General features: G+C 43.7%; 8 protein-coding genes across 8 annotated transcripts; 5 read left to right on the top strand and 3 right to left on the bottom strand.

Moving 5' to 3' along the window:
• Nucleotides 1-171: 171 nt before the first annotated feature.
• On the top strand, nucleotides 172-552 carry NEHOM01_2338 (uncharacterized protein; the record flags this gene model as incomplete). The annotated part of the gene is made up of 1 exon (XM_051491216.1): nucleotides 172-552. The coding sequence occupies one exon, from the start codon at nucleotides 172-174 to the stop codon at nucleotides 550-552; it is 381 nt and encodes a 126-aa protein (XP_051347176.1).
• A 1,077-nt stretch (nucleotides 553-1,629) lies between these two features.
• On the top strand, nucleotides 1,630-3,594 carry NEHOM01_2337 (uncharacterized protein; the record flags this gene model as incomplete). Its single annotated transcript, XM_051491215.1, has 1 exon — nucleotides 1,630-3,594. The coding sequence occupies one exon, from the start codon at nucleotides 1,630-1,632 to the stop codon at nucleotides 3,592-3,594; it is 1,965 nt and encodes a 654-aa protein (XP_051347175.1).
• A 295-nt stretch (nucleotides 3,595-3,889) lies between these two features.
• NEHOM01_2336 (uncharacterized protein) lies at nucleotides 3,890-5,593 on the bottom strand (the record flags this gene model as incomplete). The annotated part of the gene is made up of 1 exon (XM_051491214.1): nucleotides 3,890-5,593. The coding sequence occupies one exon, from the start codon at nucleotides 5,591-5,593 to the stop codon at nucleotides 3,890-3,892; it is 1,704 nt and encodes a 567-aa protein (XP_051347174.1).
• A 794-nt stretch (nucleotides 5,594-6,387) lies between these two features.
• Nucleotides 6,388-9,279, bottom strand: NEHOM01_2335 (uncharacterized protein; the record flags this gene model as incomplete). The annotated part of the gene is made up of 1 exon (XM_051491213.1): nucleotides 6,388-9,279. The coding sequence occupies one exon, from the start codon at nucleotides 9,277-9,279 to the stop codon at nucleotides 6,388-6,390; it is 2,892 nt and encodes a 963-aa protein (XP_051347173.1).
• A 65-nt stretch (nucleotides 9,280-9,344) lies between these two features.
• On the bottom strand, nucleotides 9,345-9,833 carry NEHOM01_2334 (V-type H+-transporting ATPase 16kDa proteolipid subunit; the record flags this gene model as incomplete). Its single annotated transcript, XM_051491212.1, has 1 exon — nucleotides 9,345-9,833. One exon carries the CDS (start codon nucleotides 9,831-9,833, stop codon nucleotides 9,345-9,347), a length of 489 nt encoding a protein of 162 aa, XP_051347172.1.
• Nucleotides 9,834-9,867: 34 nt separating this feature from the next.
• On the top strand, nucleotides 9,868-11,832 carry NEHOM01_2333 (transketolase; the record flags this gene model as incomplete). Its single annotated transcript, XM_051491211.1, has 1 exon — nucleotides 9,868-11,832. One exon carries the CDS (start codon nucleotides 9,868-9,870, stop codon nucleotides 11,830-11,832), a length of 1,965 nt encoding a protein of 654 aa, XP_051347171.1.
• A 598-nt stretch (nucleotides 11,833-12,430) lies between these two features.
• On the top strand, nucleotides 12,431-13,264 carry NEHOM01_2332 (uncharacterized protein; the record flags this gene model as incomplete). Its single annotated transcript, XM_051491210.1, has 1 exon — nucleotides 12,431-13,264. One exon carries the CDS (start codon nucleotides 12,431-12,433, stop codon nucleotides 13,262-13,264), a length of 834 nt encoding a protein of 277 aa, XP_051347170.1.
• Nucleotides 13,265-13,639: 375 nt separating this feature from the next.
• NEHOM01_2331 (uncharacterized protein) lies at nucleotides 13,640-13,739 on the top strand (the record flags this gene model as incomplete). The annotated part of the gene is made up of 1 exon (XM_051491209.1): nucleotides 13,640-13,739. A coding segment is annotated over one exon (100 nt), but the record flags the coding sequence as incomplete, so codon positions are not given.

The following is a 13,739-nucleotide window of genomic DNA, read 5'->3' as shown; positions in this document are numbered from 1 at the left end:
CAAATCTGCAGGTCAAGATTCTACGTCATCTTTTAATAGACATGGACTTAAACTATCCAAGTTGGTTCGACGGAGCTGTACAATAAGTTAGACTCAGAGCAAGAAAAGCTTCTCCAGAAGTTTATAAGTAACAGAAGCAACTATGGATCCAGACCCACTCCTGTTTGGAGAATGTTTGATATCAACGAAGATAATCAACCCAGAAAGTATGGACTATCTAGCACTTCGCTGCAAGATAAAGATATGTTTTCCCTGAACCTTGATTGGGAAGAAAGTGAACTGACGGAGTTACTAGATCTCTTAAAGAAGTTCAGTAAAATCATACTCAATGCGGAAAACACCAACATATCGAATCCTTGCGGCCCTGCTGGTTTATTAGTCCTATCCCAGCTCTTAACACTGTTCGAAAGCTCAGAGTTGAGTGCTACGAAGAAACCTCTTGAGATTCTTATCTCTTTGCCGGATATAACTTGCCCTTCTTCCGTGCTATCATTCAACAATGTTGATTTGCAGAGCCAGGACCACGAAAGGCAAAGATCTCCCAACTTATGAATGCCTAGCTATTAATACTAACCTTCCACAACGCAAACGACCGTCTAGCAGTCGCCTAAAGGTTTATGTTACAGGCCTTACTGAATACCTTCAATCCAATACTAACCCAATAGGATGGCATGAGCTTATGCACTTCATTAGAGGTGTCCGATGACATTTTAGTATTTCCATGGCCATGAGTTGGATATGGTTCATTGGCCAACACCGACAGAAGTACTTGAATAGGATGAGTTAGTATTGATTGGGTTAGTATAAAGGTAAAGGAGTTCTCTATTGGGTTAGTATTTGGATTGGTATGGGGTTATGACAACAATACTAACCCAATACGGCAATCTGGTACTAGCTTTTACTTGCCGGAGCCAGGAACTATACTACAGATGCTGGCACATACACTTGAGTAAAGAGGTGTACGTGTGTTAGTATTGATTTGGGTTGGGCATAGATCAAGATGCATTATTGCTAAACATCGATCCGAACAACCTATTGCTAAGCAGTGGGTAGTGCAAATCAAGGCTTCTTGTTAACGAGTATACTAAATCTGTTTATATCATAGAATATGATAAGAGATAAGAATTGGACAATAAAAGGTGATTTTGTTACTTTAAAGCACTTTCAGATAAGAAAGGAAGAGAGCGAAAGACCTGAAAGTATCTATCTCTCTTTTGGGTTGATAGCCACTTTCAAAACATTCGCAAAATAGTGCGAACTCGAGTGGCTCTAATTTGTCCGTGTATATTTTAAACTAGTAGTTGTTAGATTTTCAAATAAAGCGTCTTTATTGTATTCTGTCTCGCCAGCCTCGGAATCCGCAATTTCGGGCCAGAAAGCGAAGCTCGTCACTTTCTGCAAATAGCTTTGAAATTTCATGTTCGGCGAGTTGCAAAACTGACGTGCAACATTTAATAGGAACCAGTTCGTGATAGCTAGAATCTCCAGCTATATATGCAATTGAGCAAGTCTTCTAAGACCATTTATCATAAGATAAAATTGGTCGCTCTTAGATATTAATTTCGCCGATTGCCATATAAGGCAATTCTGTGGCAAAACCTGCATTTTATGTCCTTTTTTAGGATAATCATGTATAATCCATTCATTTATAACCCATTGCAAAAAGCGGTTAGATTGGCCGTTTTGCTATTCCTAGCCGGTTTGTTTATTCTCAACTGTCGAGCTGCAACATTACCAGATCAAAGCACAATTCCGCATATACCAGCCAATGCCGAGGGCACTGCCGAGCTCGATTCAGCCCAAAATGCTCCGCCCACTCTAGACAAACTTGCTACCACATTTAACTTCGAATGGGCCAAGGCCCGAGTTCAAGATATCACGGACCAAAAGCTTGAACCTTTATATTATAACCAGGTCTGTCAAATGAGCATTCCTGTTGGCTCATCAAATACCCAACAGTTCGAAGAGACAGGATTCTATACCCTAATATCCGGTGCTATATGCCAAGAACGGGCCATGCTGGTGGCTTCTTGTTTAGATAAGCTTTTAGAATCAAAAGACATATGTCCAGCTGATAAGAACATTCATATGTTATTAGACATTATTATGCTTTATACCTTCCTAATCCATGAGGAAAACGAAGATCGTCAGCACCCTCCTATTATACCAGATAGTATTCCAGAGTACCACACTCTCTTTATTGAACATTTTGCCAAACATATCTTAGATTGGGCCCCTGGCCCCAATGAACTAATTTGGGCTCTTGAGCAAACATGCCTCGATCAAAACACCTATACCAGTTGTGGCGGCAATAGAAAGAATTCTCATGATTTAGCGGTCAACCAGACAACCAGTTTCGCGGATGCCGAATATACTATTGTCCAAAATCAGCATTGTATTGATGTTTTGAAGCGATCTCCAGTCATTAACTACATCCACCCTCTAAACATAGCTCTTTATGTAAATGGGCTCAAATATATCTATGATGCTGAAACTAACATATTTGTTATAGTCCAACACAATCAAAGCACCCCAGGCCAACCCTCAACTAAACACATCACCCAAGACAACAAGTGTACCATTGAGGCCGCTACTCGCTTGATAAATGCAAGTATAGAAGATGGGTACACTATAATGGCATGCGATAAAGAGGCTAAAACTTTCAAAAAGATCTTAGGCCAGTATCGCAATCTTCGCGACTTCAAACAAATCTTTAAGCGAGACCCTACCAGACATGTTAAGTCATTTGCTGAGTATGATGTCTTAAAGGCTAAACGAGCAAACGAGGCAGATGAGCAACAGCGAGAGTTTCCCCCTGAATACTGCTACGAGCGCCGAAGTATAGCTTTGACCGCTTCTATTGCAATCATAGCGTTAGTTGAGGTTATTGCCATCACATTTTATGTCGCGTTTTCGGCTCTTGATCCGATAGTACCCCTACTGCCATTCAGCCTCATCGGGGCGGGGCTGGCTAGCTCTATACTCATGCTTTTCCATACCTCTCCATTGAGCAACGCCAGAGCTATGCATATGAAAGAGCGGCATTATGCATGCTTCGTCTTTCAAGGCGCGGCGGCTTTTGTTCTAGGAGGCACTGGAGTGTTGAATTTAGTTCACTGTTACCACTCACCGGGACAAAACGACATCTTTCCGTACATGTTAGCTCTCTACTTATCTGCAGCACTTGTCATTGCGGCTTGCTTTGTAATTCGACTTTGCCTTGGTCATAAAGTCCGGCTATTAACTCGGCATGTTTGCACACTACTGTACATTTCGTCGTTCTGTTTAATTGTAAGTGTACCTCTCTTGTGTGTCGGAGGATATACTTTACAAGCGAGGGCGTTTGCCCAGTCCCAAGTCTTATTGGTAGCAGCAATTCTCTTCGCCGCCGGGGCCTTCCTTGATGTTACGGGACAGTGGTTTGACCGAGAGGTTATTGATGTTATGAAAGAGCGTTCTATGTGCGCCAGAAAAGTCAAGGCGGTTAAGATCGCGGGTATTGCCATTATTCTAATTGTCGTGATCGGTGTGTCTATTTTAACAATATCTCGCCACAATCTACTGACCCCCAATGCCTCTGATCTCAAGCTCTGAGGCCAATCCCCTAACAATTCGCTACTAACCCAATACCAAGATTAGTTAGAATAAGATCTTGCCATATGAAGCTCGCGATTTAATCAAATACTACATCCGTATATAGCTATTATGCCATTTCATTCCATTCCACTCCACCCCATACCGCCACAAACCATCCACGGCTTATTTCATTTCAAAACACGCCAACTTACCATATCACTTTATGCCAACCCAATCCTAACATAATCCTAACATAATACCAACCCAATAAATCTATAATTGAGTCTAACCTAACACAATACTAGCCTAATGTTTATTGACTTCCTGCCAGTAGGGAGGTTATGTGTCCCCAGAATGCCAAGAGCTTCTCGCCCGGCTTGGCCTTAGCTACGGCTTTGCGCATGGTATCCTTGAACTGGTCTTGGGTCCGTTTGAGAGCATCTGGGCCGTTGTTAATTGGCGTGCCACTGACCACCAAATGGCCGTTGGTGAAGTTCTGAGTGAATGGAGGGATTCCCAAATTAGAGAACATGTTCTTCTGCTGGCTATCCAGCGGGTTCATTAAATCGCTGGAGGAGCCCATACCGTTTGCTGGTTTGGGAGTAGTCACTGGGGCAAAGAGCTTCTCTTTCTTCAGTGGTTGGTTGAGAGCATTGGGCGGCATTGGCATAGCAGGTGTGTTTGCTGGCGGCTGAGGGGACACAATCAGAGCAGTTGATGGGCGGAGCAGGGTGGACTCTTTCTTGAAAGACTCTTCTCGGCTCTTTTCCTTCTTCTCCCTTTCTTTCTCCTTCTTCTCTTGTTCCTTTTCCTTCTTCTCTCTCTCTTTATCCTTCTTCTCTCTCTCCTTCTCCTTCTTCTCACTCTTATCTAGGCCGGCTTTCTCCTTATCTAAACTTACCTCTTTCTTATCTAAAGCTTTTTCTTCCTTCTCAACAGTCTTCTCGGCTTTCTCAACAGTCTTCTTCTCCTCTTTAAATTCCTTCTTGACCATCTTCTTCAGGTCCTTGGCGGTCTTTTGGAGTTGCTTTTTGTTTTGTTGTTCGGCTTTCAGTTCGGCCTCAAGGGATTTCTTCTTTGCTTTAGTCTGTTCAAGCGCACCTTCGACTTTGTTAAGATTCTTAGAGGTACTGTTGATTTCTTTCTCGGCTGATGACTTCTTCTTCTTGAATATGGTGGTGTCTTCCTTGTAGATCTGGTGGCGGGTGTCAATGGCGGCCTTCTTGCCCTTTATCTGTTCAGTTGATACAGCAATGTTCTTTTCTATCTCACTAAGTTCCTTTTGCAGCTTCTCGATGCGCTTTTTGGTATCTTTTTGGTTCTTCTTGAATTCCTTGAGGATCTTTTCGTTACTGGCTATGGCTGCTTCTTCTTGTTTGAACGCGTTACTGGTAATAGATGTGTCCTTTATGTTGGGCTGGATCTTGACGGTCTTGCGAGAAGAAGTGGATTTCTTAGAGCTAGACTTAGAGTTGATATTGTCGCCAGCAAATAGGCCGGCGTGGGTTGGCTCGGGCGCAGCAACAATGGGTTGGTAGACAGTCACATATCGGTACTCAGTCACAGTAATAGTGTAGATGTCTGCACTCTTACGTGGCCGGGCTGCAATAGATGTTGTCTTTGCGGGTTTCATGCTCTTGACGGTCTCCGTAGCGACCTGAGTTATCTTGCGAACAGTAGCAGTATGGATTGCGTGTGTGCCGGTACTGACTGACTTGCCGGCACTAGCACTAGGATGGGCGCTCGCACTGGCATGCGTTTTGCTGGGTTTAGACGTGCTGCTTGGCTTCTGCTCGCTAACAGGGGCCGGCGAAGACCGGAAGAAGTCAAGAATGGAAGCGCCCATACTCTTTTTGGGATTCTCTTCTGGTGTATTCAAGGTGTACGAATCACTGCTCTTGGCTGAAAGAGAGACCTTGGCCTTCTCGGCCTTATCTTGAATGCTGATATCTTCTGTAGCAAACAAAGCATTTGCTAATACTCCGCGGAGCGCAATGACTAGGTATATCCATTGCATAGTTAATTAGTGCGGCGACTGACTTAAATGTCTAAGGATATTACATTGTTTTGAAATCAACCATACGCCATCTAGGCCTAAAACGTTTTATTTACTCGTTTTAATTGCCTTAATTGCCATAAGTGCGGGTTTATTTCATAATTGATTGACTCCTGGCTCGGTTTTATTTGGTCTGGTCTGTTTCGATTTGATTTAATTTGATATGATATGATTGTAAATGGATTCAAAATTATATATCCTAATTGTACTACTCAATCCCAACTCAATACTTAACCAAAACACACTCTATTAAAGAGATTCCTTAAGATATGTGTGGGCACCATTTATTGAGTAAATACAGTTGAGTTGGAATAAGATGGCGTTGGTATTGGGTTAGTATTCGTATTAGTTTAGTATTAGTATTAGTATTAGTATTAGTTTTGTACTAAGTAGTGAGTAGTACTAAGTAGTGTATACTAAGTAGTGAGTAGTATACTAGTAATCAAGTTGATCGTATTGGTATTGTACTGTGATAGTATTGTGATTTAGATTGGGTGGTGGTTGTATGTCAGCATTACACTAATCAATAGTGAATGTCTTTACTACAAGCACATCAGACCACCTAAACAAACTCAACCCAACCCCACTCAACCCAAACTCAACTCATCTTATTTCATGTTATTTAAACTAGATCTAGCTATAATAAAAGTAAAGAGAAGTCAAACCATTTCATTTTCAAATTTGTAGTGCTTGGGTTTAGTTTTTAATTATTGTGGTTAACTAGATTAGATAATAAAGCGGAATCAGTTTATTCTTCAGTGGTGGCGGGCAACAATAGCTGAACCATTGAACAGCACGTGGTTGACAGGACTTCCAGAATCAACCATGGGTGTGCAGGTGTTCAGACAGAAAGCGTTTTCACAAGGGCAGAGCTCTTCCGCAAAGGTAGTTGGCTCAATAGATATAGGAATGGTATGGTAGCCAACGGGCTGTTCCACAATGCACACTGAATCGGTAGTGCAGGTATGGTGGGTATGGTGGTGGTGGTGCCCGACAGTAGCAGCAGGTTGTAAGACCACGGTGGTTGTTCGGACAGAGACATTTTGAACTGTAGTCTGGATCACCTGAGGCGGTGCTATCTGTGTGGTTTGGATATGCGGAGCAGCTGTTACTGTTACTGGAACATGGACTGTAGTAGGAATGACTACTGGGCTGCTGTGCGTTAGAGTGATAGTTGAAAGCACTGTGGTGGCAATTGTTCTGGTTTGGTGGTTGGTGATAAAGGCCGGTGTAGGAACAGGAACATTGATGGTTTGCGTCTGGTAGTAGGTGACTGGAGTGGTAACATTGACTACTTGAGTCGTGTACATGGTAACGGGCTTGTTGATGTTGATTGTCTGCACATGGTGGAGAGTGGTTGGCTTTGGCACACAAATTGTTTGGGTATGCTGTTGAGTAACTGGCGGCTTTTCAACCTGAATGGTTTGCGTCTGTAGTTGAGTGATGGGTCTGTCTACAGGAACAGTTAATGTTTGGTACTGGACAACAGGTCGGTCAACACTGATGGTTTGGTACTGAGTAACTGGCCGGTCAACACTAATAGTTTGGTATTGAGTAACTGGCCGATCAACACTAATAGTTTGGGTAATTTGCTGAGTAATTACAGCAGTCCTAGGCAATAGCTGCGGGATTCTAATCTTGAAGTATCTAACTATATCCTGGCATGGATCCGCAACGCAATCGCCAGTTAATGGGTTATAAGTTGAAACAGGCAAAGGCCCCGCCTGGGTCGGCATAGGCATACTACTACTCACACTAGAAGTAGATGGTGATTCTGGCAGAGGAGCCACTGGTCCAACTGGCAACGTAGTAGGAAGCAAAGGACTATCAGAAACCACAGCTGTTGGCATAACCCCGCTTAAAGAACTAGAAGCGCTCAAAGATATACTTGAAGGCACACTTGAAGGCACACTTGAAGGCATACTTGAGGCCATTGGCATGTCGATTGAAGCACTTGAAGGAATGCCACTAGCCGGCACATCGGCCGAAGCCGAGGAATCCGCACCAGCAGAAGCAGAGGCATCCGCTCCGGCACTAGCTGAAGCACCAGTATCTGCCGGAGTATCAACACCTGTACTTGCACCAGCACCGGCACCAGCACTTGCACCAGCACTTGCATCGGCACCCGCAGAAGCAGAGGCATCCGCGCCAGCACTGGCATCAGCAGAAGAGCCAGCCGCGGCATCTGCGCTCGCTGAAGAATCAGCTGAAGCACTTGCACCCGCAGCAGCACCCGCAGTTGCAGCCCCGGCAGCGGCTCCAGCCGCCGCACCAGCAGAGGCATCAGCAGAGGCATCAGCAGAGGCATCAGCAGAGGCGCCGGCACTAGCTCCAGCCGATGCACTCGCAGAAGAAGTAGCACCAGAGCTCTGAAGCTGAGTTAAGACTTTACTGGCCGCTTGAGCCTGCGCTTTAGCCTCCGCAGAAGAAGTGTTTACTTGATAGAATCCTGTTTCAGTCAAGGTAGCTTTTTCCTTGATTTCAGCAGCGGATTTACAGCCACAATCAACTCCCTTAAACATTCCACTAGCATCAACCAGCTCACCATTGACTTTCGTCATTTTAAGCTTCCGCTCAGCATCCACAAAGCATCCACAGCCAGGATCAAAGTAAACAGCAATATTCACAATTGCAGTAGCATTAGCCACAGCCATTGCTTCTTTAACTCGAACAGAATCAACTCCCGTAATACCATAAACATCGGCCACTACACCCGTAGCGTTTAACCCCACACTAACACTTCTGGTTGCACTCACTAATCCTGACCTACTGCCACTTACCACCACACTCTTCGAAGGCGACAATGACACCGATTTCGCCGACAATCCAGCCGAGCGCGAAATTGAGCCCACCGACACCGACTTCAAAGAAGATGATTTCACCGAAGCAGACTTCACCGACACCGATTTCAAAGAAGACGATTTCAAAGAAGCAGATTTCACCGCACTAGATTTCAAAGAAGCAGACTTCACCGCACTAGATTTCAAAGAAACCGATTTTGGCGTCTTAGATTTCGCCACACTAGATTTAAGCGCACTAGATTTCACCGCACTAGATTTCACCGCCACAGATTTATCAGTCTTACTCTTACTCTTAAGACTAGACGTTGCAGCAAGTTTAGAACTAGTACTCTTACTGGGCTTAGACGACTTAGACGCCTTACTGGTCGATTTAGATGTTTTCTTAGCCGCCAACGAGGTAGTCAAGGCCTTAGCACTCTTAGTTGAAGCCGGCCCAAAAAGACCAAACAGCCCTCCACTCGGCTTACCCCGTCCACCCGTCGCCGTCGGACTAGCCCCTTTCGTACTAGTGGGAGTCTTAGCCTTACTGCTACTTTTACTCCCACCAAACAAACCCATCAACCCACCACTATCCTTAGAACTATCCGCCGGTTTACTACTACTACTCTTATCACTACCCGACTTACTATCTTTACTCGTCGCACTACTTGCATCACTCTTAGGCCCACTACTACTCTCCTTACTCTTCTCAGACTTACCTCCAGCCCCACCTACTCCACTCTTATCACTAGCCACTGGCTGGGTCACATACATATGCGTCACAAAAGGACTCCCCAAGAACATTCCTTCCTTCTCAGCCCCCACCACTAACAAGCACCCCAGCATAAGCACAATGCGATACTTCATAGGCAACAAACACCCTACCCCATTATAACCCCAAACTAAACCATAGCAAACAAACAACCATTTATTCAACTACTCTTCTCCTTCCAAGATCCAGTCAACAATACCCCAACAATCAAAGCAAACAGACCAACAAACTCACCAAAGACCAATAGTAAGAAGAAAGAGGAAAGAAACTTCTTCTGCTCAGCCGCCGTAAATGTAGCCGTCTCTACAATATCTCCTAAGCCAGTCGCCGCCCAGAATAGTCCAAAACCAGTCACTACCTGTCCAGCAAACCAAGCCATACACGTCTGAAAGTCCTTAGGAACCTCAGTCCTTTTACCCATAAAGAAGATCAAAGCAGCATAGAGGATCATAACCCCAATAAAACCAACTGGAATAATAGCTAACATAATGTCATTACGTACAGAAGCTGCCTTACAAACACCACGAGAAGCTTTACCTAACCCAATACTAACCCCAGCCAAAGCAGGCACCATTAAACAAATTGTACCAACTGGATATACCATATTTAGAATGAACTCCTTATCAACACCAGAAGTCTCTTGTACCATGTATAATTCTAAAAAAATCAAAGTTTTATAGGAAATGGCTATGTTTACATCTGAAATCAGAGCTATCTGTGCTGAAATGGTTGATTTAGCTCAAAGTGGGCATCCTGGAAGTGCCATGAGTTTAGTTCCGATAATGAATGTCCTTTTTAGGAAAATGTTGCGAATTTCAAAAGTTTATCCTAATTGGGAAAATCGTGATATTTTGATTTTATCTAACGGACATGCATGTCCAGTAGTTTATGCATACATGTATTTGTTGGGGTACTTGGAACATCAAGATTTACGGGAGTTTAGGCGGTTAGGGAGTAAGACACCGGGGCATCCTGAGGTAGGACCTGGAGTAGAAGCGGCAACGGGTCCTTTAGGCCAGGGTATTGGTCAGAGTGTAGGGTATGCATTGGCTTTGCGAAGTTTGCAGAGGTACAATCGCGAGGACTTGGAATTGTTTACTGGTCGAGTCTTCTGTATTGCTGGGGATGGATGTATGCAGGAGGGAGTGGCTTTTGAAGCACTGAGTTTGGCGGGGCATTTGGGGTTGAGTAATTTAGTGGTGGTTTATGATTGTAATCGGATTACAATTGATGGGAGTTTAGACTTATCTTCATCGGAGGACGTATGTGCGCGTATGAGTGCTTTGGGGTTTGTTGTTCGTAAAGTGGCTGATGGTGAGAATGAAGAGGAGATTGAGAAGGCTTTGCAGCCGGGCGGGGATAAGCCCGTTTTTGTCTTGTTGCATACGGTGATTGCTCAAGGAAGTTTACAAGCTGGGAGTAAGCAGACGCACGGGGCGCCTTTGGCTAAGGAGGACTTAAAGCAATTGAAAGCGGCGGCCCAGGTACCGGCGGGTGAGACTTTATGGTTCCCGGCGGCTTTGAAAGCCGAAATGGCCGAAGTAGCGACTAATCGGGTCGAACTCGTCAGGGAGTGGCAGAAGAAGTTAGTGGTGTACGAGGAAAAGTATCCTGAGTTGTACCGGGAGTTAATGACAGTGACAATTCCCGAGTTACCCGATTTAGAAACGACTGAGTGGCAGGCAGTTGCGAAGGAACAGCAGAGTTGGTGGGCGGCCCAGGCTACTCGAGTGCATTTGAAGCAAGCAATGGAGTTACTAGGTGGCCACCCGCGTATTCTAGGGGGATCAGCTGATTTGGCCAGTTCGACTCTATGCCGGCGTGATAAAGCGATAACCTTTACTGCTCAGGATAAGACAGGTCAATTTGTTAACTTTGGTGTGCGTGAGCATGGTATGTGTGCTATTCTTAGTGGAGTGGCTGGATTCGGGTGGCATTTTGGGTTTGGGTCGACTTTCTTGAACTTTATCAGTTATGGATTCCCGGCTCTAAGAATTGCTGCTATGTCGGGCCATTCCTTTGCTCTGTTTGGAACACACGATTCGGTGGGTTTGGGCGAGGACGGGCCTTCCCACCAGCCGGTCGAAATCTTGCCATTGCTACGAGCTACACCCGGTTTAATTACGTTTCGGCCGTGTAATGGCGTAGAGACTTTGTTTGCCGTGCATTTTGCTCTTTTCCAACGCGCCGCACCTTGTGTTCTGGCCTTAACCCGGCAAAAGATAGCGAGTGTCCCCAATACTTCTCTAAGTGGAGCAGCTCGAGGTGGATACATCATTAAGGATTATGAGCCGAGTAAAAGTGGCCAGCGCATTCTTTTGCTGGCAACGGGCTCAGAAGTTCCTTTAGTCTTAGCTGCACAGGACCTTCTACCGGAGTACAATATTCGGGTGGTATCTTTACTTTCATTTGAGTTATTTGGGCAACAAACAGCAGAGTACATTCAAGCAACTTTAGTTGGAGATGTTTCGATTAGTGTTGAGGCTTCTTCTACTTTTGGCTGGTCTAAATACGCGCAGTACCAAATTGGCATTGATACGTTTGGGTACAGTGCACCCGGGGCGGACATTATGGCACATTTCGGGTTCACGCCTCGACAGATTGCCGATCAGATCGTGCAATATGCCAATAAGCAGGCAAGTACTTAACTTGACCCCTCACTACCTAGTCGTCGTCAATAAACAACTAAGCCAAGTGGTCTAATTATGTTATCTAAACCAACACTAACTCAATCTTGACACAACAAACCCAATACTAACCCATTGTATTGATAAAGCATAGTTAAGATCTTACAGTTTATTTAAGTTATATATAGTTTTGATTTGAGATGGTATTTAGATGGTATTTGGATTAGTATTGCGATAGTATTTGGTTTGGTATTTGGTTATGTGGCACTTACTGAGTTATATCTAAGATAATGGTTTGGCTACGGGCGGAGGCAATAATAAATCAGTTGGATTATAATAGTGCATAAGTTCTGCACCATTCATACACAGCCGACTTTTAAGATTCAATAAAGTACTATTGCGTTCAGTTTGGTTTGATTTAGTTTATGTTCAGCTTAGTTTGGTTTAGTTTGGTTTATGTTTGGTTTATATTCAGTTTGGGTTAGCTTATGTTTGGTTTAGCATTACACTAACCCAAACCAATACTCTACTCTACTCTACTCAATTCAATCTAAACTTAACTCAACTCAATACAATCTAAACTAATCTAAACTATACTAACCCGAGCTTTTTCTTTTTTATGAACGACCCAAGTAACTATCATTGGACTGAAGATCTTTGCACAAATGAAGGTTTAGCCTTACTCTCGGCCGATCTTGCTAAACAACAAATCGGCCTGAAAGATAAAAATTCAGCTATCTACAAAAAACAACGAATGGGCAAACAAACCATCAGTTTTGATCTAACTTTAGATCTTCTTTTACCAAATACTACCCATCGTATCACCGGGTACACCAGTCTTTCCTCCCCAGAAGATCTTGATGACTTCCCCCAAAAATCTATCTTTCTATCTGCTATTGAACATATGAAACAAACTCTTCTTAGTACTACTACCTCTACTCAACCAACTTCTACCCCCACTTCCAATTCCACCTCCACTCATCTAAATACTACCCATACTCAACTACTCACTAAAACTGCTAAGAAAGCCACTACTGAGAAGTACACCCAAACCTTTACTCTTTCCACGCCTATAGATCATGCCATTCATCTTCTCTTCACTCCTAATCTAGTCTCTTCCTGGAGTGCCGGTCAAATCCAACCTACTCCTTCTACTGCTAACTCTTTTACCTATACCCATCCAGCCTTAATTATATCCCAACTCACTCCACCCCAACTAACCACTCCAACTACTCCAGTAACAATCACCACTACCGGCCAACTTCATAACCTTCCCTCTTTCCCTCTTACTATCACTCTTACTCCAGTCCAAACTACCACCGAGATATCCTTTTCCTCTCCTTCTATCCCCATTGGTACTTCCAACCGACTAACCGCCCTATTTACCTCCCTCTACTTCCAACCCCTTCATCAAGCCTTCCGCATTCCCTTCACTAACTCCACCCCTAACTAACTCAATAACATCTTACTAATATATTTACTTACTCATTTAGTTACTCATTTAGTTACTCATTTAGTTATTTATCTACTACTTACTCATTTAGTTACTTATTTACCTACTTACTCATCTACTTACTCATTTACTTATCTACTACTTACTCATATACTAACTTATCTACTTACTCATTACTTTACTAACCACAACTTAGTCAAAATCAAAACTAAAGCAAAAGTCTAAATCTCATCTAACCCCACACCAACCCAACTCAACACCAACTCAATACCAACGCAACGCAACGCAACACCACACCACACCACACTAACTCAACTCAATCTCAATTATGACGTCATAAGTAACCCATTTATTTTTAATTTTTCACTACCCTTGATGCAGATATTCGTCAAGACACTAACTGGTAAGACAATTACCCTTGAGGTAGAACAATCAGATACAATAGAGAATGTTAAGGCAAAAATTCAAGATAAGG

The sequence above is a fragment of the Nematocida homosporus genome, assembly GCF_024244095.1.
Source record: "Nematocida homosporus strain JUm1504 chromosome Unknown 3350, whole genome shotgun sequence".
Lineage (NCBI taxonomy): Eukaryota > Fungi > Microsporidia > Nematocida > Nematocida homosporus.
Note: the sequence above shows the minus strand (reverse complement) of the source record. Positions and strands in the feature narration are given on the sequence as shown.